General features: G+C 41.5%; 1 protein-coding gene across 1 annotated transcript in view; it reads right to left on the bottom strand.

The window, feature by feature from the left end:
• Positions 1-7,459, bottom strand: part of abcc5 (ATP binding cassette subfamily C member 5) — a 36,896-nt gene extending 29,437 nt beyond the window's left edge. Inside the window, exons 1-3 of the mRNA XM_004073064.4 lie at positions 7,181-7,459; positions 4,852-5,046; positions 4,270-4,425 (exon numbers count right to left, since the gene is read on the bottom strand). Of these exons, the coding sequence (XP_004073112.1) occupies positions 4,270-4,425; positions 4,852-5,036 (341 nt within the window). The 5' untranslated portion in view covers positions 5,037-5,046; positions 7,181-7,459. The remainder of the gene's footprint in view (positions 1-4,269; positions 4,426-4,851; positions 5,047-7,180) is intronic.
• Positions 7,460-16,069: the final 8,610 nt, after the last annotated feature.

Here is a 16,069-nt window from a genome sequence, read left to right as displayed (position 1 = left end):
TGAAATGACACAAATGCCCCATTTGGAACCATTTTTGAAGATGTATGAATACAAAGTGATCATGATTCATCTTTCATGGTTTCCCTGTTTAACTTTTTTTTCCCAGTAATATTTTGCGTGATTTTTTTTATACAGTCCATTGTGTTCTGCCTCCTCATTACAGCCAATAGCCTGTACAAAATGCTTTTTTTTTTTTTTGACAAACTGATATCTTTGATCGGGATCAGATCCTTGTCTGCATCGTAAACTCTGCGACTCTTTAATAAACTAGTTACAAGACATTAACAAGCATTAGTAATGTGTTTATAATCATTATTATTCCAGGCCAACATAGTAAATAAGAAATTGTTCTTAATGTTTTGCGTGAGATAAAGGTTTCTATCTATTATAAGACATATATAAATCATTACTAATAAATTGTGAAGTTTTATTATGAGATTCACAAGATGATTTGTAGATGTTAAAAAGCCCTTTATAAGACATTTATACATCATTTAATAGCATTAGGCTTATAAACACATCACTGATGCTTGTTTCTGTCTTGTTACTAGTTTATTAAAGAATTTTATTTTAAAGCATTACTAAGAAGGTTTTCCAAACCCCACAATAGTTATATTTATTTGCACTGAACAGCAGAAACGTTCTCCAAAACATTTGTGATACAAAGTTGTAGAACTGGGCTCAGCATCAAGTTAGTTTGTTTCTGGAATCTACTGTCTTTTTGTGGCTTTTTATTGTTTTAACCAATGTTTATATGTCTTATATCAAGCACCTTGTTTTTTTTTACAGCATGTTGATGAAAATGCTCCACAAATAAAGCGATTGATTAATTGATGTGTTGAGTGATTGAACCGTTGATGTTTTTCAGAGAGAATTCCTCCTGTTCCGCCATGCTCTGCTCGCAGAGTAAAATCTATATTTGCTGTTAGCATTTTTAGTAATTGTAGGAACGTCATTACATAAAGAAAGCAGCTTCCCTATTTTCAGTTTGACAGTTCTGGACTACACAGCTTAAATTCTTTCTTAAATGCTCTTAATCCTCAAAAGTGCATTAGACTGCTGGCTCAATGAAGCAAAACGTATTCAAGTGAAAAAGCGACAAAATAAATAAATAAAACAAAGTTGCTCATTCCTACATTTTGCTTCTGAAAAATGCAAATAAATGCATTCAATTACGTGCTTAAAATTCCTAAAGAAGAAGACGGCGTCTACTGATCCTGTGAATTATGCAGCAGCCAGTGGCGAGGGATGATGACATATTACAGCAGTGCCTCATTTCGTTAGGGATTACCCCCCAGTTTTTAGAGGAAAGACCAGAAATAAGACCGGGATAAATGATTATTTTCTTCCTATAACTACATTTATGTGTCGGGGCATCTTCCTCACGGTTGCTGTTCTTTCAAAAACATTTGGTGCTGGCGAGCCGCCGTTTGCAAAAAAGAAAAAGGAAAACAACAACAAGAAAGTAAGTGAACGGTCCTGGAAATGTAGAGCTAGCACAATCCCTGCTGACACCATCACAGGGTAGTTAACCCATAATGATGCAACATTCTGTCTTAAGAGTGTGTATAAAAAAAAATATGCATAAGTGGAACTGACAACACCGCAGAATATTTGCTTTCATGCAGGACTGACATGTTCCCAACAGCCAGCAGCCAGATGGCGGGCGGAGCGGTCGTCTCTAGAGTCTGCTGGCCAGGACACCGCGTTCAAGATTCGCACCTCACTGAGCACGGAAAAGTGTCAACTCTCCCAGGGTCCTTCTGCAGCTCCCTCTCACACCATCATCTCTGTTTTGCATTAGGGTTGCATAACTGTTCTTGCCATCGCAACACAGGATAAAGGCACCCCACACACACACACCCCTGCTGTCTCCAGCGCCCACCTCTGCCAGCGTGATTGCTTTGTGCTTCCTCTGTGTGTGTGTGTGTGTGTGCGCGCGCGCGTGTGCTCTTGAGCAAACACAAAGAAGGAGCGGCGGCAATAAACCACCGAGCCCTTTAGCCACAGATGTTTCAGAGAACAAGCCATGGACTACCCACACAGTCACTATCAGAGGGAAAAACCTCCTTAAATAGCAGTCCTCTTTTGTCCTGCTGAGTCACAGCACAGAGAGGTGACAAAGCACATCTAATGGAAAAATCAGCAGCTTTGTCTTCTTTAAGAGAAGCAGACTTCAATGACCTCTAACACAAATGATAAGCGTTGTTAGTGCATTCAGAGAATTAGCATGTCACTATTTGTGAAGCTGCAGTTTGGCAGCCTTTCACCTTCAGCCACTGTCAGCTAATTAATGTGACTGGATGACGCTGTGCGGCTGGTAAGCAGTCACTTAGGCAGCAGAGCAAGGCACCACACACACGGCGTAAGCTGTAATCCCCGTTATTCTTAGCATCCGCTCATCCCAGCAAAGGGTACCTGCGTTAGTGAAGGAAAAACAGACCGTACTTTAAAGTAAGCTTCACTCAGACTGAACCAAGAGATAAAAAACAGAAAAAGGAGAACCCAAGAACACAGAGGCTCGTCTGGGTAACACTGCTGATGCAGTGGCTGACAAAGTTCATTAAGGTTTAGCTGATTTGCAGAAGAAGGGTCAGCAGGTTTTAGCCCCAGTGTTTGCATCTTCTCTTTCACTTCTCCTCTAAGACAACTTTTGCCTTTGGAAATGCTTAATCTCCAGGCCGTCTGCACATGCGGCGCATCCCGGGGTCATGACTGCACAAAGCGCAGACTTTACAAATTACTGTCATAATAATTGTTATAACTTAGTAAGGCTTGGAAGTTGGTCAGGTTAACGCTTTGGTCCAACTTTCTACAGGTTTGAAAATGTGCTTTGATGATGAAAAACGTAAAATAAATATCTGATTTTTTAAAATCCCCAAAAAATGTAATGTCCCGTTAGTTTCCCACACCTGCATGTGTGGGAAATTTATTTCCACATTTAACCCATCCTTTAGGGGAGCGAGCTATTTGGTGGTTTAACCTCCCAATACAACCCCTTAATAGTGAGACATTGGGTCCCATTTTTGGAGTCTTTGGTATGACTCAACTATCGATTTGAACCCACGACCTGCCAGTCTGAGGGCGGACACTCCGGCACCAGGCCGCTGAGTTTAAACTCATGATTAGAGTCAAGTCTCATGGGATTTTTAGTCGTAGAATAAAAAAGTCTTGTTGCTTAAATGATTCAGTTCATTGACTTTTAGATTGTTTTGCTGTTTTGCTGAGGATTAGTGGCAAAATATCAATTTGTTTGAATTTCAATTTCAAAATTCAAACGAATTCACAATTTTAATTAAATCGTATGAATTTTCAATTATCCACTAAAAATCTGTTTTGCTTAATTGAAATAATGACTTTGTAAAAATCATATAAGTGACGTTTAAACTAGGCACGATCCAATCCGATCATGTGATCGGAAATCAAGTCAGACTCAATCTGAATCGGATATTGTATCCAGATCAGGGATCGGATATTTGTTTTACTAATACGACGATTGGTGCTGAGTATTTCAATTACAGGTAAATACTCTATTACAAGTTCTACTTATCATAAATGCATGACAACATTTCAAAGTGGTACAGCCCTGCAGAATACCACACTTGCTTTAGCAGGAAGTGCGCAAAACCGGTCAGTCAAGTTAGCAGGATGTTCACCGATTCAGACTATCAGGCTGGAAAGATTTTATTTAAATACATTTAAAACCTACAACAAGTGTCAAGCTTTGGAAAAAGGTTAAATAAAAAGAAATCTACAATCTCTCAAAAATAACCAAAATGAAAAAAAGGTTACATTGCTGTGAGCTAGTTGTGAATCCTCATCATCATATTCGTGCTACAAAGAAGATTTCAGAAGAAAATCCTCATTAATTTATAAGAATTTTAATGGAGATACTAATCACATCTGATCAAAAATGTTCAATAGTTCAGTAGATCCTAAAGCTGCACTTACCAAACTCTCTCACATGACTTACTATCACCTCTTTTTACTAGTTAATAGTTAACTTTCTTTCTAGTAGTTGCACTATTTTGAACTGAACAAAAGTAAAACTTTTATTAATAATTCTTATATCAATGACAACAAATACGAATAATCAAAGAAATCTCTTTGTAGGAAAATGGATTCCTAGATTTCAACAAACAATGGCTTCCTTTCAGAGGTAGAGATTGAATGAATGAAATGATGGCTCTAAACCAGAATGGGGGGGGGGGGGGGGTTCTTCTCAACAGGTTTTCTTTTGCCCCTCATGAAACAAAGCAGCTGCCTCACCTTTGGCAGTTGACTGTGGAGGCTTCATGGCAGGACAGTCCCCACACATCATCCACAGACAAGCTGGACGCCTTGTAGGCCTTCCCTGCCAGCGGGGACAGCCAGTGCAGAGTCATAAAGGAGAAGAGGCCAGCGTTATCAACCGGGTGCTGGTGCCTGAAATAGACCAAAGATGTGGAGAGAGAGAAAAAAGAAGCAGTGAGATGTCTAAAAGCCCACACAGAGGCACTACGGTGGGCCAGAGTGGCCCCACGCCGGCCGATGTGAACCGAGCGGCGCCTTTGCTGTGCCGACTCGGCGACAGGTGAATCACCTCGGCTGATGTTTGGACAGCCGTTTGCACGCTCCTCACAGAAATCTATACGAGCAGCGAAAATAAACAGGTCGGGGGAATTTTATCAGGCGGCATATGTTCAAACAGGGGGCTATGTGTCACAGAGGGATAAGTTCCCTCCCCTTATCATGTCTTCCTGCTACACCCCAACAGTCGGCCCATTAGACATGCTGTGAGCACAGAGGACCTTTCAGTCTTGTGTACTGTTTCAGCTTACTTCACTGTCACATAAACACATTTTTGTTTACTTGTGCGTGATCCTGAAGGGCTTTAAAAGCTGAAGGCTTTTCCTGTAGCGGCCCTGTCTCCTTGCTCCGCTCTCCGGAGACGTCTCCGCCTCTTCTTCTTCTTCCTCTTCTTCCTGCAAATCTGGCGGGGAGGACAGGGACAGGCCCTCCACCCGTCCAACTTCTTCCAGGGCATCGGGGAACATGGCAGACCCTCTGAGGAGCAAAAAAAAAAAAAACCCATCACAATCATGGATACATTCAGGTTTAAATAAACACTGAAAAGGAAAATAGATCCAAATAAAAAATAGAATCTTAAGAAATGGGCTGATTTTTTTATCTGCGCCTTAAATCCTCACATGAAATAAACCATAATCACTAGGGCTGCATGATATGAGGACAACTCGCGATTATTAGAGATTAATATTGCGATAACGATATAATTTGCGGTGTATAAATAAATAGCAAAATAACCAAAAACATCATTCCCATTTCATTGCAACAGTTTATACTCCAAATGACCCTCGTCGACACAGATCTGACATAATAGGCCTCCATCCGATTGGTCAAATGCATAGAGGGATTTATTTGACTCGTTCAATGCTTCAAGTTGCCATAAGATTGTTTTAACACATTTAAGGTTTACGATTTATTGCGATTTTTGCCGTCTTTTGCAATTTGCGTATTGCAGACCTGAATATTGCGATAACGATAAATTTGCAGTATATTGTGCAGGCCTAATAATCACTGGCATCTAGGAGATGCCTCCTAGATTTGTTCTCGTCCAATAGAAATACCCCAAATGAGACATCCTCTGGACTAAAAAAAACAAGGTAATCTACCGTCTCAGTCTGCCTTCAACCCACACTGGCAATAGAGAAGGGCTGCATTTCTCTGATTTGCCATCTGAGAAGCAGACATACTTGGGAAAACACCTTGTTCACAGGTCATAGCCTCTCTTTGGCTTATGGTGCTTATCTATTTAAAGACGCCCGGGAACTCAAGAGAAGGAAGACATCTGAGCTGCTGCTGCTGCCGCCGCTGCGTCCGTGCACAGCCACTGATCCCTTGTGTAACAACGCTCAGCGACAAGGTCATTCCTGCTTGGCATGGGGCAAAAAGAGACGCTGTCCAGGGAAGGAGATTCAATTCAAAGAGAACCAACAGAAAGCAGAAAGCACATGTTCTTTGGGGAAATATGTTAAAAACTCTTATTAAAGTTGCAGTGATGGGAAGTCCTTCCACCCATAGACTTCATCCTTCAGTCCCTACTACAGGAGAAGTTTCATCATATGGCTGCAAACTTTTAGAAAATATATTTTTTTTAAAGTGGGGGATGGATATATGGATGTCTATGTTTTTTGGTTTTGTTCTTTTAAGCCCTGAGCAAGTCAAAAATTGAGCAACCACTTTAGATTTATGATTAGGAGAATTGCTGATGAGGAAAAAGAAGAGACTTGACCGTCTGTATTTAAAGAAAAGTCACAAAACAGCAAAAACACAAACACGGGGCTTAGCTTTCAAATAATGTTGGAAGAAAAGGGAACAAAGTAACTCCTGTTGTTAGTAAAACAAAAAAAGTTACAGTAAGTAATGTAAACAAGTCAAAAACATGACCGTTCTCTGAAAAAAAAGCAAAATAAGATTGTCTGACAGGAACAAATAAGTGACTTTACTGTTTTTATTAAATAAAATATCACAAAAATACAACAAAGATTCATATCTTTAGAATAATGTTAAAAACAAAATGAACAAAAGTTACTGTTAGCAACAACAGGCATAACAAAGTCATTGTAAAGACTGTAAACAAGCCAAAAACCCGAAGTTTTTCTGGAAAATCTTTTATACAGAAATATTATTTAACAGGGAAAAATAAGAGACTTTATACTGTCTGTACAAAAATGTTACAAAAACATGACAAAGATGCCTATCTTTGATGAAAGAAGAATTAAAATAAATAAATAAATAAAAATAAAGTTACTGAACACGCCGGAACATTGACTTAAAAAAATAAATAAAAACTTTCTGATTGGGAAAAATGAGTGACTTTGCCTGAAATTTAAAGAAAAGTCACAAAAACACAGAAAAAAGATGCTTAGCTTTCAAATAATGTTGAAAGGAAAACAGAAAAAAACTCACTCGTGTTAGCCAAAAATAAACAAAAAATTATTTTTCTTTTTTACTGTAAACAACAAGACAAAAACATGAACCTTTTCAGTCTGTTTCTGGTTTGTACCAACAAACTTTTTAATCTAAATTAGAAATAAATAAATAAAATAAACGCTAATAAATATTTACCTTTGGTACTAATTTTTGGTTAGCATGCCTAGTGTGTAGACAGCTCTCTTACCTGAAATTCTGAGCTCGGACCTCAAACGAATTTAAAAGCAGGAACCCGGGACGGGGCTGGCCATTGCGCTTCTTCTGTTCTTCTGCTGTGAGTTTTGTTTTGAAAGTCCAAACTTGGTTCCGGCACCGACAAACGCTCCGTCTCAGGGAGGGAGGAGTTCAAATGAAAACACGGCGAACTTTGTGTCTCACGTGTATCTCTGTGGCCGGCACAGCTCCTCTCTACGTCAAGTACAAGCCGATAAATACAGAAACTTTCCTCCGCCAACCGCTGACGTAACGGGGACTGTCTGCCTAGCAACAACCAGGAAGTTTACAATGTCGAGCGGGGGGCGGGGCCTGGCACGCAGGAAGGAATCTGATTGGTTGTCTAAGGTGGGAACAAGACAGAAAAGCTCAAATTTAAAGATCAGCTGAGTATTAAATACTTAGTTCTTCTCATAATGTTAGAAGTCGTTTTTAGTTCCGAAACAGCATTTTACAGTAGAAAAGAGCTAATTTCCAAATGGGTTTGTTTACTGTGGACTTGAAAGCAGTTCACTTAAGTCCAGGGTTTCCCTGCAGGGCATGTCTGTGCTTCTGTGACATGTTTAGCTTCTCTTTAGCATGATGTAGATTTATGTGCTGATCATCTACATCCTGATTTCTGATAAGAATTCTGATTATAATGTAATTATTAACACAATCATCCCAATTGTTGATATTGTGTTGTCTGAAGGTCTAAAACGAGCATCCAGTAATGTTATGTGTTTTGTTCTTTAAAACAGATTTCTTTCAAATTTAAAGTCTCTGTAGTTTAGTAAGACCTACAATGTTTTTGAGATTTGATGTCGAGAAAGACATAGTATTACACAAAGATTTAAGGCATTCATTCAGTGACTGGACACTCTGCCTCTACTTCTGACAGACTCTTAAGAACTTGGCTTATTATAAATAATCACATTACAGACCAGATATCTATCATCTTAGTTCATTTTAAAATGTTCTCTTTTTATTTTGCGTTCTTTGACCTTTCAGCCATCACCCTGCAATAATCACAACTGTCTGTTATGAGCATCCAATTTTAAATTAATTCAATTTGTGCATTGAAGGGTAACATCTCTCTGTTAAACGTCCTTCTGTTGTGTCCTGTTATAGAAACATTTAGAATTTTTTTTAACAGAAAACACTTTAAATTTATTCTTTTTATGTGAACATTTGTCTCAGAAATTCCAGAATCCATCCTGTAGTACATGTCAATAAGGATAGATCTTGAAAGTGTGATTGAGAGATAGTGAAACAAGAGTTTGTGCATGAAATAGTCAGTAGTCTGGAAGTTAGGCTGTGGGATGAAGACATCTTACATGCTTAGGATGACCCGGACCGAGGGAAGAGACCCCGGACCAACTCTGATAACGGTTAAGGCCAGGCCGCGCCGAATCAAAGAGCCGCGAGGATAAAGGGGCGGAGGTGGGCCAGCGAGATTTTTGAAATGTGGATAAACAAACCTCTATGAATTTAAAGGCAAGATTTCGATTGTGGTTGGGTGTAAAGAAAGTGAGCAGTGACGTGTGGAGTGAAGAATCAGTAACCCAGCATACCTGAAGATGAGGTCGTCGGTCGATCTTCTTACTGAAACTGCACCAAAACTTCAATGAATGCAAGAAATAGATTTTTGAGTGAATAGTGAAAGCAAAACATTATTATTTAATTTTGTAGAGCTTTAATTCAAAGAAACATATAAACAAAGTACAATACAAGCAATTCTTTTTTTCAAAGAGTAAACACATTCTTAAGTAAGAGCTGTCAACCAACTGGTTTCACCTTAACCCTTGTGCTATCTTAGCCGACCCCACCCTTACATTGACGTGTTCTCCCTACCATGATAAAGGTGGATAAGGGTGGAAAGATTTCATGTAATCCATGGACACCAGTGAAGATCACAAATCATAGAAGAAAAAAGGTTCAGAGCACTGTTTAGTGGGTCTAGATGACCCAACTCCCAATGGTAAAGTGCCTAAGATAGCACAAGGGTTAAGGTATGTCAAAGAGTAGACAGCTTTTGTTTGCGCAGACATGTTCAGTTTAGAGCACTTTTTTGCTTAGCTGCTGGTGTGTCTGCAGAATTAGACAACTTATATGCACCATTCATCAACCAAATGTTATTAAAATGTCATTAAATTCCACTGGGAAAAGATAAAGCGTTTGTTGCCATTAGGGAAAACTAAAATCCCCCATCATGTAGGTTACATGGACACTGAATCAAAAGATCAACAGTTCTTTTTCATTGTCAAAAAATTATGAAATTGAAAAACTCCTTAATTCATTTGAATTAGATTCCTGTTTTATTCTTGTCAAAGTCAAGACAAAAACCAATAAAGCACAACTGAACCAAAATTCAAACAGGATTGAGTCAAGAAATACTGCAGGAAGGAGCTTTGTGTTAGAGGGTAAAGCAAAGACGTGTCCAAACAAAGCGGGCTGGCAAGCTTGAAAAATTCTGTAAATGTTCTGAAGTCGACTCAATTTGACTAACCTGCCAAACCTGCTTGTTTCTTTAATTTACAATTTGTGTCACAGTAATGAGTGAAAACCTGCGGGTCCAGAACGGTGAGAGGGCTGGTGGATCTTTGTGAAATTGTTCAAAGACGGCAGTTGCTGTGTCAGTGAAATGGGATCGATTTCTCAAAAGACAGACTCATTGTAAAGACAGGAGGCTGCAGTAAGTCAGACTATTACGCAGGCAGACATTGTTTCAGGTTACTCGTAAACCTGAAGGAAGTAAAATATAAATCCTTCGTAATTTAGTTGTTGGAAACTACGATCGTGTTTGTTTAAAGTAAGAGAAATGTTTTGAATTAAATAACTTTCAGATTCCTTGGACTTCACACGACTGGATGATCCTTTTGAGGTCCCTGCTATGAATCTGCCTCAGGAGATCTGATTAAGATCTGATAGAGATCTGATAGAGATCTGATAGAGATCTGATAGAGATCTCATGGAGAGCTGAGTCAGGCGTGCTTAAGTGATTAAGTTAATGAAAATACTGTTGTGGATATTTATAAGTGTTCATAACCCACTGTTGTTAAAGTAAAATATGTCCAACACAAGAGGCCTTCAGCTCTCATCTGTCTGCCCAGCTGTTGGACAGGACAAGTTAAAAGAATAAAAGTGTTCATCCTCCTATATTTCATTCATTCTATCATGCAAACTATTAGTGCAAAGGTGAGCTAACACCTGTGCTCAGGTGAGTGTTTATGTTCTTCCAAAATGGACGGTGGAATGTGAAAAGAAGGAAGGAGAGTGCCCAGCCATCTCCACACCAAGACCCCCGCCGCAGCAGCAGCGGCAGCCGGAACCCCCCCAACGCCACACGGGAGCAGGCAGGGAACAACCGCCCCCCGGGCGACCAAATCCGCCACCCAGGCCAGGGCCAGCAGGACCGCCGCGAGGCCCCCAGAGCCAGAGAGCAGGGAGGCATGGGGGGAAAGAGAGCGCCGCCCCAGCTCAACCAGGAGAGCAGCCCCCCCGCCGCGCCGGGAGAGCCCAACGCAGGGCCCCACCGGAGAAGGGCGCCCACAGCCCCAGACGAGCACCCCATCACCACCCAGGAGTCCCGGGCACCCCGCCGCCCCAACCCCAGGTACGGGCCAGGACCCCCCAAGGGAGACCCGCTCCGCACTCCAGGCAGCCACCCACCCGGCCCACGGTTGGTCCAGGGAGGAACAAGGCAGGGGCCCGCCGCCCCTGCCCAGGAGGGGGGCACCCCGGGGAAAAAGGGGGACACAAGGGGTGTTGTAAACATGGCCCGGCCAGGCTCGGCCACAGTTGGAAATTTGGCGGGGCACAGCGCTCAGGGGCAAGGACACGAACCCACCCCTCAGGGACACGAACACCCCCGGCTCAGGTGTAATGTGAACCCCCTCCCCGCACAGAGAGAGCACCGCCGGGCCCAGGAAACCGGCACCCAAGGGACACGGCCGCCGTTGCCAAGGGCCCCGTACCCCCCACCAGGGACGGGGTAGGGGACAGATGGTCCTAGGTCCCACCTTCCTTGCAAAATGTGTGTGCGTGTGTTTGAGAGGGCGTGTGTGTGCATGTGTGTGTGTTTATGTTGGGATGTATATATTGAGGGGGGAGGGGTGTGTGTACTAAGGGGGGTGCAGTTAAAATTGGCGGGTAGAGCACTAAGGGGACATCTCCTGATTACTCACAGTGATGTCCCCTCACCCTCCCCACCAAGGGGCCCTAAATGTCTAAGGTGCGGTTAAAATTGGCGGGTAGGGTGCTAGGAGGACATCTGCTGCTTGCTGGCAGTAATGTCCAAGCACCCCCCCCTACCAAGGGCCCTACATGTCTAAGGTGCAAATAAAACCGAAAGAGGGGGGGCCCACTCCATACGGCAACCATAGGAGGGGGGCCACTGCCAAGTAGCCCCCCCCAAGGCGCATCGCAGGCTAAACCCCCCACCCCCTCACCCTAATATGAGGTTATATGAGGAAGGGGGTAAGTTGGGGACAGCTGGTAGACTGTCCCCCGGTGGTCCAACAGCTGTCCCCCAGCCCCCCCCCCCCCCCCCCCCCCCCCCAGGTCCACCCAGCCCAGGGGCCCCATCCCCGGAGGCGCCGACACCCCAGGCCCAGCACCACCCACCCCACACAGAGAGAGAGGAGCCAGAAAGCGTCGCCCCCCCCCAGAGCAAGTCCAGGCCCCCACCCCCAAACGTCCTACAGTTCTGATCCAAATTCCAGCTCAGATGAGGAAAACAAAGATGTACATGGATCTATTTGTCTGAAAGTGGATGCATCAGAATGGAGCAGAGCAGGGCTTGTTATCTTCGCTTCTACACCACACCTAGCTTTTTCCAACAGTATTTTTGCATCTGATTCACAACGATTTGAATAAAGACATATTCAGAATTGCAATTTTAAGCTTAATTTTATTTATATATGGCCTCCATTATGAGAAAAATGCTACAAGAACATGTTAAAAACACCAAAACATGCAGTTTTCATTGGAGTGGGTCTTTGATCTACAGAAGCAGCAGTAATATTGTTGCAAAATTATTATTTTGATTTTTGTTTGTTTTGACAGTAATATCATTTTTAATTATCCTTCTTTTTTGCTGCAGGTAGATGAACACAACTTCATTATGCTACACTTTCAAGTTAATGTATATTAAATTTAAAAAGCTTCTTGGTTTGCATGCTAATTTATCCTAGGTGTATTTTTTTTAGCCAATTTTCTTTATTTTTTATTGACAAAATTATAAAATATTATTAGAGTGCAGACTCTATGCACTCTAATGGAGACTAGAAAGAAAACAACATTTAAATATTCAGACTTATGTGTCAATAAAACTCTAAAAAAAACAAGGATTTAAATTTTGGTAGCCAAGAACACAAAGAAACAGACTCTTTTGAAGCCCTCAAAAGCTTTTGATGTGCTGGTAACCTGAATTTGATATCACTGTGCTGTCGGCACACACGAAAAAGCTGCAACCGAGTGGGAGACTTTCACCATCCTAACTGCGCTTTGGTTCACTTCTCCACCTTTCCCTCAAACACAACGCCTTGAAATTTCCCTCATGTGCACGATAGGACCTTGAGCTCAGCTTCACTTTCCAAAGAACAACAGGCCTGAGATTTCCTGCTGCAACAGAGAAGCAAAGCACGTTTATTGCTCTCAGCTTTACACGATGGTGCAAGACCCTAAAGTCAAAAATACTGCTTCTGTTTAGCATACTGCACACTCACACACAAAACCCTTAACACTTATCGCAAGGCTTTTTTTTATTTTATTTTCCTTCCTTGGCAGAGTGTGCTTCTACAATTCCATCAAACACCGTTTCTGAAATGATTGGACAGTAGGTCAACAATGTGACTCACTGAGCTGTTTCAAAAGGAAATCCTCTAAAAAAAGCCTTTTTTGTTTGAGGTATGCCTCCTGGGAGTGACTGGAAGTAAATGCTGCATGCATTACTCACAAAGAAAACCATTTGTGGTGTGAACTTGTGCAGAAATGTTACATTTTTTACTAAGTCAGAAACAAAGAAAGGCTCTGGTAAGGGCAATGTATGCATTTTGTGTAGGTGGTACAAGAAAATAAAGGTGGTCCTCTTGGCTCACCTGCTAAGTGTGTTTGGGATAAGTTTACATAATCCTCATGTTTATCCAGGAATTTGACAAACTAAAGAGGACTTAGAAAAAGGAGGAGAACACGTTTATCTAAAAATTATCTAAATGGAAGTTAATTTCTTAGGGATTATGAAGGATTTGCTGAACCCATGGATGGACTTTTGCATTTCATTCGTGTTACATGTATTAACTTATTTACGTTTTTTATATATTTTTTCTCAGTACGTAGTCCTGTTTGATTGAGTTTCCCAAAGATATGTGGGTTGAAGCTTATTAAATAAAATTTTAAAAACTGGGGTCAGACACATCCCACAAAGTAACCTGACCACTAGGAGTTACTCGCACAAGCAAGTAGTCCCCATTCAGGCACCTTTACAGAATTACTATAGTCTCTTGATTCTAAGATCTAAATATTTTACCCACTGGTGTAATATAAAGGAGCGTAAAGTAACCAGTCTTTGCTCAGAAGTGTAATAATTTCAGACAGACCCAAAAAGGTAGAGACTCAGTAGCACGGGAGAGTTTTAGAAAAAGCTATGTGATAGGGATATCAAGGATGTAAGCCTCAGAAATTTTCAATTGATATAACTGAATGCTCAGCAAACACTGGGCAGGATGAGGAATAGTGGTGGTCAGGGTTGCGGTGAGGTTAAGCCAGTGAACACTCCAAAGGGTAATCCAGACCGGTGAACAAAGGTCAGAAAGTTTGGTAAGTCTGCAGGCAACTCTGGATCCAGTAACAAAAAAAGGTCAACAACGGCAAGGCAGCAATGCATGGAAGTATTAGGCTTAACCACGGGCACAACAAACTGTTTTATTCAAATTCCTTAGTAAAGGGCCTATGCCGTGCAAAATCAAATTCTTTTGAGCTTTTAAGTGTATTGTAATGTTCATTCCTCACAATAAACGACCCCAAAAGTGGTATTTTGATCCATTCACCCGTTTCCAAGTATTCCTCTGAAAACCTGCTCTCTGAGCACCAGGCCTCCCCAGTCCACGAAACCGAGCAGGTTCTTATATTGTGATGTAGATCAGTGAGAACAGCCTTCTGTGCTGCCAGACAGACTCTAGGTTGACGTCATGAAATGGGCGGTACCCACAAACAGCAAAAGGCGGAGCCTCAGAGATGGAGTTGTCTTACTTTCAGGTTGTAAAATGAACTGTGAAAACAGACCATATTTCAATTTAAAAAATCAATCTTTAGTGTGCCAAGCATATATATGGATATAGTTTTCTCTGAGAGGCTTAAGAAAAGCATGATATAGGCCCTTTAACACTTTCTCACTAACAGTTTTCCATTTCACTGTTCTGTAGCACTCTGTGGTCGAGTCTCTTCAGAGCTCTGCATCTTTCTCTGCACATGTTCTTCTGTCCTTGTATGGATATCTGTGAGGCTGGAAGGCGCCACAGTATTCTGTGGCTCACAGGAACAACAGGAATCACTCATAACACACGTCATATTCATAAATCCTGTGAACAAAGGGAAGAACACTTTTGTGTCTTAAAACAAAACATGAATACAACAGAGAGTTTTCTATGCAGAGAATTTATAAAAATAATAAATTCAATCAAAATCTACAATAAAGCATTGGCGATTCAGGATTGTATTGTACAATTGTTTGTATATTTTGAAGTCTTTCTTAGTCACGTTCTCAATTTCTCATGTCACTCCATGTTAGGCTGAACTGTTATCTCTGCTGTGTAAAATCAGGAAACAAATAAACCAGATAAGATTAAAACCAAGACAGGACAGGACACGCAGAGACCACACAGACAGAAGTAGGAACTAACTACCATTCTTTCTGCACTATAAAGCATGTTTAACCCTTGTGTTATCTTAGATGACCCCACCCTTACATTGACGTGTTCTCCCTACCATGACAAAGGTGGATAAAGGTGGAAAGATTTCATGTAATCCATGGACACCAGTGAAGATCACAAATCATTGAAGAAAAAAGGTTCAGAGCACTGTCTAGTGGGTCTAGATGACCCAACTCCCAATGCTAAAGTGCCTTGGATAGCACAAGGGTTACATATGTGTTGACAGGAAACCAGTTGAACTTTGACCAATCAGGGACTCAGACTTGGTAATGATGTATGGATGGCGTCCCTTTGTTTCACGGAAGTCCCAACCGTTTGAAAATCAATCATGGAGGAGAAATTAAGTGTTGCGGTTTGCGCCCGACTGGATTTACATGTCACCAAGTCTTTCGGAATCGGAATAGAGCTGTGAAAGAAAAAACCTGGAGTGAGATTTCCCAGATACTTTGCATGAAGCCTCTTCCAACTGTAGGTAAAGACATGAGCTAGTATTGGGTAGCGACACTCCAGTGTGAACACCATAGCCTAAACACATTTTTAGCACAATCTTGAACAAGTGTCACATACCTGGTGTGAACGTAGTGGTCAAGAACCTTCTACTTGTTTTGTCTCACATTTGTGTAATTTTCATGATCTGGTGTTTATTCCACATAATTCTTTCTTCATAAATCTGAGTCTGGAGCCAAAACCACTAGTTTGTAATTCTGCTCACTGTTTCCAATAACTTGCCAGTGCTGGCTTCTAGCAGACTTCTCTTTTATCACGAGCTAACATAGAAACAGTGAATGTTCCACTACATTTATCCACGTTTGTTCAACAAATGCACTCTGGGAAGGAATTGCTTTCATCCTGCTGTGAGGTGTGCAGCACACTGTGAGTAACAAGGAATGATGGGAATTCACATGCAAACATGTCAGTCTGCACACTGACAGGGGATCCAGCTGAGTGGACTT

This window comes from Oryzias latipes, chromosome 10, assembly GCF_002234675.1.
Source record: "Oryzias latipes chromosome 10, ASM223467v1".
In the NCBI taxonomy this organism is placed as follows: domain Eukaryota; kingdom Metazoa; phylum Chordata; class Actinopteri; order Beloniformes; family Adrianichthyidae; genus Oryzias; species Oryzias latipes.
This window is presented reverse-complemented; position numbering and strand designations above follow the sequence as displayed.